Genomic DNA, 8,378 nt, shown 5'->3' with positions numbered 1-8,378 from the left:
ATGTTTTTGAAAGTCAGTCTAGAGAAGGGAGGAGTCTTTCTGGCTGACCAGGGACGCTTCTGGGGATCAGAGCTTGGGTCTTCTTTAAGACTGACATCCACCCTATTCTCCCTGAAGAACAAGTCCCAACCTCCTGGGTTTCTAGGAATTAGATCTGAGCTTGATTTATTTTCCTGAAAAGCTCTAAATAAACTAAACACTGCCCAAGGAGAGAATATACCTCTTCCTCCCAAGGCTGCTCACTTCAGCCCTCCTGCTCCCCTTGGGTTTGTGTTCAACTCCCCCTGCAGCCCCTCTCACCGTGTCACTCAGAGCACAGTAGTACACAGCCGAGTCTGATGCTTGCAGTGAGGTTTTCTGCAGGTGGAAGGAGCTGTCAGTCGTAACAAGAGTGGCCTGAAAACCTTGATGCTCTGCCCTCCGGTTTGCCTTCGAGCCCTTCAGGAGGAGTTGCAGAGCTTTGTTGAGATACTGGACGTACCAGAAAAGATAGGGATCTGAATCAGAGGTCTGGTAAGTGCAGTGCAGGGTCCTAGGCGCCCCCTCTGAGACAGTCACTGGGCCTTCTGTCTGGTTCACTGAGTCTCCATTGGTCCCTCCTACAAGAGAATCACTTTTTTATGTTATAAATGGACAGAAGGAGAGTTTTCAGCCAGAGAAGAAAACTAAAAGTTACCCATAATTATAGGAAAATGAAAAATCATGAACAATATAGATAAAATGTTACTTACTGAATATTAAGAAGATCACAAGAACAGAGTGAGTGGCAGAAAACATGTTGGCAACGGGCCTTGCTCCCTAGAATACACCAAATCTAATGGGGCTAGTTTGCAGCTGAATACTATAGAAACTCCTCACTTAGAAACTGAGAGCCCCTTTCTGCACAGCAACGGTAATCTGTCTTGCGGCTACAAAGTAAACAAGTCAAACCAGCACCTGAATAAAAAGAGGAACCACATTTGTAGGAAACCCCGCTCTCTGGTGGTCATCCTGAAAATTGCACCACAGCTATGTCTGCTTGAGGCATAGACAAAGGAGGATGGGACAGGACTCAGAAGAGAGCTCTAAACACGAGCATGCTTAGGGAAATATTCAGTTGTTGCTTCCATCATTTTCTGCATGGTACAAGTATCTCTAGCTACCCAAATAATCCCAGGCAGAATTTTTAACTGGAATAGTCAGAGGTCTCTTCCTTGCATATGTCTCCATGACTCCCATGGGTAAGAGAGGGATTCATGTGCCTAGAAAGTGCTCCCTAATCTCCCCAAATCCTTTGCCTGAATTACTATTCATCCCCAAGACTCATTCAGCATGCCACAGAGGAAACATTACCTAAGGCATGTCTCAAATAATGTGTGGTTGGTTGAAAACGATTTTATCCTTATCCATCATGAAATGATATATTTGTAAAATACAATAAAAACAAATTACTGTTAACTTCTTCACTGAGAAAGGTAGAGTTGACCTTCCTTCCAACTGGACAACTGGACAAACTGTATGAAACAACTTTTGGACATTGGGCTACAGGTAGCACAGAGATAAGGAAAACAGATGAGGTGAGCCCGAACATTGCCCAGCTTACTTCATGGAGGCAGCTTCTCGGCATCAGTGCGGGAGGGATTTACCAAAAATAGCCCAGCTGTCTCACCGTGAGATTGAGACGGAATAGGAGATTGGGGATCTTGAAGCACCTAGAATTTGTGGACCAGTGTACCAGAGAGGAGGGACGTCTACAAAAAGAGAGAGAGAGAGAGAGAGATAATGACAGGGGGGGTCACTGTGAATCCTGTGTGGAGTACTAATCTGCAACAAAAGAGAGAAAACTCATCGGGTTTGGTAAACCACCCTGAAAAGGCCTCCTTTGGGCCCATGAACCGTACTTAGATAACAGCAGCCTTACACCTTTAGCCTTATGAGGGATAGGTGACCTTACTTAGGTGTCTTGGTTCTTGAAACACCTTCTTTTATTTTATTTTTTATACAGCAGGTTCTTAGTAGGTATCTATTTTATACATATTAGGGTATATATGTCAGTTCCAAATCCCAATTCATCCCACCACCACCCTCTCCCACCCCACTTTCCCCCCTTGGTGTCCATATATTTGCTCTCTACATCGTGTCTCTATTCCTGCCTTGGAAGCCGGTTCATCTGTACCATTGTTCTAGATCCCACATATATGCGTTAATATATGATATGTGTTTTTCTCTTTCTGACTTACTTCACTCTGTATGACAGTCTCTATGTCCATACACGTTTCTACAAATGACCCAATTTCCTTCCTCTTTATGGCTGAGTAATATTCCATTGTATATATGTGCCACATCTTCTTTATCCATTCGTCTGTCAATGGGCATTTAGGTTGCTTCCATGACCTGGCTTTTGTAAACAGTGCTGCAATGAACATTGGGGTGCATGTGTATTTTTGAATTATGGTTTTCTTTGTGTATATGCCCAGTAGTGGGATTGCTGGGTCGTATGGTAGTTCTACTTTTAGATTTTAAGGAACCTCCATACTGTTCTCGATGGTGGCTGTATCAATTTATATTCCCACCAGCAGTACAAGAGGGTTCCCTTTTCTCCACACCCTGTCCAGAATTTGTTGTTATAGGTTTTCTGATAATGCCCATTCCAACCAGTGTGAGGTGATACCTCATTGTAGTTTTGATTTGCATTTCTCTAATAATTAGTGATGTTGAGCAGCTTTTCATGTGTCTCTTGGCCATCAGCATGTCTTCTTTTTAGAAATGACTATTTAGGTCTTCTGCCCATTTTAGGATTGGGTTGCTTGTTTTTTTAATATTGAGCTACATGAGCTGTTTATATATTTTTTAGATTAATCCTTTGTCCATTGATTTGTTTGCAAATATTTTCTCCCATTCTGAGGGTTGTCTTTTCATCTTGTTTATAGTTTCCTTTGCTGTGTAAAAACTTTTAAGTTTCATTAGGTCCCATTTGTTTATTTTTGTTTTTATTTCCATTACTCTAGGAGGTGAGTCAAAAAAGATCTTGCTGTTGTTGATGTCAAAGAGTGTTCTTCCTATGTTTTCCTCTAAGAGTTTTATATTGTCTGGTCTTACATTTAGGTCTTTAATCCATTTTGAGTTCATTTTTGTGTATGGTGTTAGGGAGTGTTCTAATTTCATTCTTTTACATGTAGCTGTCCAGTTTTCCCAGCACCACTTATTGAAGAGACTGTCTGTTCTCCAATGTATATCCTTGCCTCCTTTGTCCTAGATTAGTTGACCATAGATGCATGGGTTTATCTCTGGGCTTTCTATCCTGTTCCATTAATGTATATTTCTGTTTTCGTGCCAGTACCATACTGTCTTGATTACTGTAGCTTTGTAATATAGTCTGAAGTAAGGGAGCCTGATTCCTCCAGCACCATTTTTCTTTCTCAAGAGTGCTTTGGCTATTCAGGGTCTTCTGTGTTTCTATACAAATTGTGAAAGTTTTTGTTCTAGTTCTGTTGAAAATGCCATTGGTAGTTTGATAGGGATTGCACCGAATCTGTAGATTCGGTGCAATCCCTATCAAGCTTTGGGTAGTATAGTCATTTTCACAATATTGATTTTTCCAATCCAAGAACATGGTATATATCTCTGTTTGTTTGTGTCATCATTGATTTTTTCATCAGTATCTTATAGTTTTCTGAGTACAGGTCTTTTGTCTTCTTAGGTAGGTTTGTTCCTAAGTGTTTTATTCTTTTTGATGTGATGTTAAATGGGATTGTTTCCTTAATATCTCTTTCTGACCTTTTGCTGTTAATGTGTAGGAATGCAAGACATTTCTATGCATTAATTTTGTATCCTGCAACTAAACCAAATTCACTGATTAGCTCCAGTAGTTTTCTGGTGACATCTTTAAGATTATCTATGTATAGTAGCATGTCATCTGCAAACAGTGACAGATTTACTTCTTCTTTTCCAATTTGGATTCCTTTTATTTCTTTTTCTTCTCTGATCTCAGTGGCTGGGACTTCCAAAACTATGTTGAATAAAAGTGGCAAGACTGGACATCCTTGTTTTGTTCCTGATCTTAGAGGAAATGCTTTCAGTTTTTCACCATTGAGAGTGATGTTTGCTGTGGGTTTGTCGTATATGGCCTTTATGATGTTGAGGTATGTTCCCTCTGTACCCACTTTCTGGAGAGTTTTTATCATAAATTAGTGTTGAATTTTGTCAAAAGCTTTTTCTGCCACTATTGAGATGATCATATGGTTTTTCTTCTTCAATTTATTAATATGGCGTATCACACTGATTGATTTGTGTATATTGAAGAATACTTGCATCCCTGGGATAAATCCCATTTGATCACGGTGTATGATCCTTTTAATGTATTGTTCGATTCTGTTTGCTGGTATTTTGTTGAGAATTTTTGCATCTATATTCATCAGTGATGTTGGTCTGTAATTTTCATTTTTGTAGTATCTCTGTCTGGTTTTGGTATCTGCGTGATGGTGGCCTCGTAGAATGAGTTTGGGAGTGTTCCTTCCTCTGCAATTTTTTGGAAGAGTTTGAGAAGGATGGGTGTTAGCTCTTCTCTAAATGTTTTATAGAATTCACGTGTGAAGCCATCTGGTCCTGGACTTTTGTTTCTTGGAAGATTTTTAATCACAGTTTCAATTTCATTATTTGTGATTGGTTTGTTTATATTTTCTGTTTCTTCCTGGCTGACTCTTATGATGCCTTGTATTTCTGTCTCTTATGATGCCTTGTATTTCTGGGGTGTCCATTGTAACTTCTCCTTTTTCATTTCTAATTTTATTGATTTGAGTCCTCTCCCTCTTTTTCTTGATGAGTCTGGCTAAATGTTTATCAATTTTGTTTATCTTCTCAAAGATCCAGCTTTTAGTTTCATTGATTTTTGCTACTTTTTTCTTTGTTTCTATTTCATTTATTTCCTCTCTGATCTTTATGATTTCTTTCCTTCTACCAACGTTGGGTTTTGTTTGTTCTTTCTCTCGTTCCTTTAGGTGTAAGGTTAGACTGTTTATTTGAGATGTTTCTTGTTTCTTGAGGTAGGATTGCATTGCTATAAACTTCCCTCTTAGAACTGCGTTTGCTTCATCCCGTAGGTTTTGGATCATTGTGTTTTCATTGTCACTTTTTTCTAGGTATTTTTTCATTTCTTCTTTGATTTCTGCAGTGATCTCTTGGTTAATTAGTCACTTATTGTTTAACCTCCATGTGTTTGTGTTTTTTTACGTTTTATTCCCTGTAATTTATTTCTTATCTCTTAGTGTTGTAGTCGGAAAAGAAGATTGATATAATTTTAATTTTCTTAAACTTACTGAGGCTTCATTTGTGAACCAAGATGTGGTCTGTCCTGGAGAATGTTCCGTGTGCACTTGAGAAGAAAGTGTAATCTGTTGTTTTTGGATGGAATGTCCTATAAATATCAATTAAATCTACCTGGTCTATTGTGTCATTTAAAGCTTGTGTTTCCTTATTAATTTTCTGTCTGGATGATCTGTCTATTGGTGTAAGTGAGGTGTTAAAGTCCCCCACTATTATTGTGTTACTGTCGATTTCCTCTTTTATAGCTCTTAGCATTTGCCTTATGTATTGAGGTGCTCCTATTTCAGGTACATATATATTTATGCTTGTTATATCTTCTTCTTGGATTGATCCCTTGATCACTATGTAGTGTCTTTTCTTGTCTCTTGTAACATTCTTTATTCTGAGGTTATTTATCTGATATGAGTATTGCTACTCAACTTTCTTTTGATTTCCATTTGCATGGAATATCTTTTTCCATCCCCTCACTTTCAGTCTGTATGTATCTCTAGGTCTGAAGTGGGTCTCTTGTAGACAGCATATATATGGGTTTTGTTTTTGTATCCATTCAGCGAGCCTGTTTCTTTCGGTTAGGGCATTTAATCCATTCACATTTAAGGTAATTATGGATATGTATGTTCCTATTACCATTTTCTTAATTGTTGTGGGTTTGTTTTTGTAGGTCCTTTTCTTCTCTTGTGTTTCCCACTTAGAGAAGTTCCTTTAGCATTTGTTTTAGAGCTGGATTGGTGGTGTGGTGCTGAGTTCTCTTAGCTTTTGCTTGTCTGTAAAACTTTTGATTTCTCCATCAAATCTGAATGAGATCTTTGCTGGATAGAGTAATCTTGGTTGTAAGTTCTTCCCTTTCATCACTTTAAATATATTGTGCCACTCCCTTCTGGCTTATAGAGTTTCTGCTGAGAAGTCAGCTCTTAACCTTACAGGAGTTCTCTTGTATGATATTTGTTGTTTTTCCCTTGTGTGCTTTTCATAATTTTCCTTTGTCTTTAATTTTTGTCTCTTTGATTACTATGTGTCTCAGTGTGTTTCTCCTTGGGTTTATCCTGCCTGGGACTCTCTGTGCTTCCTGGACTTGGGTGGCTATTTCCTTTCCCTTGTTAGGGAAGTTTTCGACTATATTCTCTTCAAGTATTTTCTTGGCTCCTTTCTCTCCCTCTTCTCCTTCTGGGACCACTATAATGCAAATGTTGGTAGTTTAATGTCGCAGAGGTCTCTTAGGCTGTCTTTATTTCTTTTCATTCTTCTTTTGTTATTCTGTTCCATGGCAGTGAATTCCACCATTCTGTCTTCCAGGTCACTTATCCATTCTTCTGCCTCAGTTATACTGCTATCGATTCCTTCTAGTGTATTTTTCATTTCATTTATTGTATTTTTCAACTCTGTTTGCTTGTTCTTGAATTCTTCTCGGTGTTTATTGTTTAATTCTTCTAGGTCTTTGTTAAACATTGCTTGCATCTGCTCAATCTTGCCTCCATTCTTTATCTGAGGTCCTGGATTACTATCATTATTCTGAATTCTTTTTCTGGAAGGTTGCCTATCTCCACTTCATTTAGTTGTTTTGAAACACCTTCTTTTCACTTCTTGTCACATTCTTGTTTTAATTCAAGTAAGTAATTTATTAAGAAAGTAGAGTTTCGATACTTAATAGTATTAGCCAGACTCTGTTCATTCTAGAGGCACATGTGTGGTATTTATCTGTCTCCTGTTTCTTTGTATTATTAGGGATTCAGGAATCTCAATGTAAAGAACTGGTTGCTCAGTGTCGGTCAGCTTGTTTGTCTAGTTTCTTGTGCAATTATTTGTGCTAGTGAAGTGAACACAGCAGAAGATTTGACAGGGTCATTTCATAGCTTATTCTTTCCCTAGGATTGGGTTTACTTTATGCAAAGTATGACTGTATTTATAGCAGGAAGTCAAAACATTGTTACTTTCTCACATCAACTATTTTAAGGCATGGGGACTTTGTTTCTGCAGACAGCTGTGATGTTGCCTTACACAGGCTCTCAGGGCAGTGCTGTCAATCTAGTAACAATGGCTATGACTAAGTCAGTTGAACACAAGAATCGTCTGCTTCAAATGATACATATTCACCTACATAGATTTTCTCACCAGTTAAAATGATCTATTTTTTAAGCTCTTACTAAAATTAGGGTCTTGAGTAGAGTTATCCTGCTGGCAGACTCTCTGGCTCAGCAGACCACCTAGGTACTCTTATATTATTGTGCGTGTTCAGGAATCGCTAGGCTCAAGCAGTCATTTTGGAAATTTACAGAGTTGTCTACAATGTGTAAACCAAAACCAGACACGATTCCTATCTCAAATTGCTTTCAGTTGAGTGAGGAGCAGGTAAGTAAAACAACTCTTATGCCCTGCCTGTACTCCCACTAGCCTGGACCCAGCCATGTGGAATGAGGGCTCAGACTGGAAGTAGAGAGCTGATGCAGTTATCACCAGGGAAATAAAACCTGCTTGAATACTTTATTTCCACTATTTAGATTTATTTTTGTTCTTTTCTCTCCCTCTCCATTTCTTTGGCCTGTTTATCCTGATGTTTAACTCCCAATGCTCAGGTGTCCAAACCCAGTGTGCAGGACTCCAGAATTTAGGGAAGAAGGCAGTGTTTACCTTCAGGTGGGTGTCCAGACATCCACCCTGTTAGGTGAGGACAGTGACTACATCCTCCAGTACCATTAAAACTATGATAACTGTTAAATTCTCCGTTATGCAGTATGCAGAAAGCAAGCAGCATGGCTGGCTGAGAAGCAGCAGGAGGTTTTGTTTGGAGTTACATAAAAGTTGACAGAACTATTCCTCTAGTTTCTTGATCCTTTGGTGGAATCGTCAAGAAAATCTTGGCTCAGGTGTTATGCAAGACAAACTGCCCTGCAAGATCCCTGTATAGCACAGGGAACTATACTCAATATCTTGTAATAACCTATAATGGAAAAGAATCTGAAAAATAATAGATACGTATGTATAACTGAATCACTTTGCTGTACAACTGAACTAACACAACACTGTAAATCAACTATACTTCAGTAAAAATTTTTTAAATGTTTAAAAAATATTCATAATAC

The 8,378-nt window shown here is 38.5% G+C and overlaps 1 gene segment (V, D, J or C); it reads right to left on the bottom strand.

Moving 5' to 3' along the window:
- Positions 1–153: 153 nt before the first annotated feature.
- Positions 154–863, bottom strand: LOC113616888 (T cell receptor alpha variable 18-like). The segment is given in 2 exon segments: positions 154–599; positions 732–863. Coding segments are annotated over 2 exon segments (453 nt in total).
- Between the last annotated feature and the right edge of the window lie 7,515 nt (positions 864–8,378).

This window comes from Aethalodelphis obliquidens, unplaced genomic scaffold (genome assembly GCF_003676395.1).
Source record: "Aethalodelphis obliquidens isolate GAN/ISIS:26980383/991018 unplaced genomic scaffold, ASM367639v1 scaffold771, whole genome shotgun sequence".
NCBI classification, from domain to species: Eukaryota; Metazoa; Chordata; class Mammalia; order Artiodactyla; family Delphinidae; genus Aethalodelphis; species Aethalodelphis obliquidens.
The sequence above is the reverse complement of the archived record's forward strand: the minus strand, read 5'-3'. Positions and strand labels throughout refer to the sequence as shown.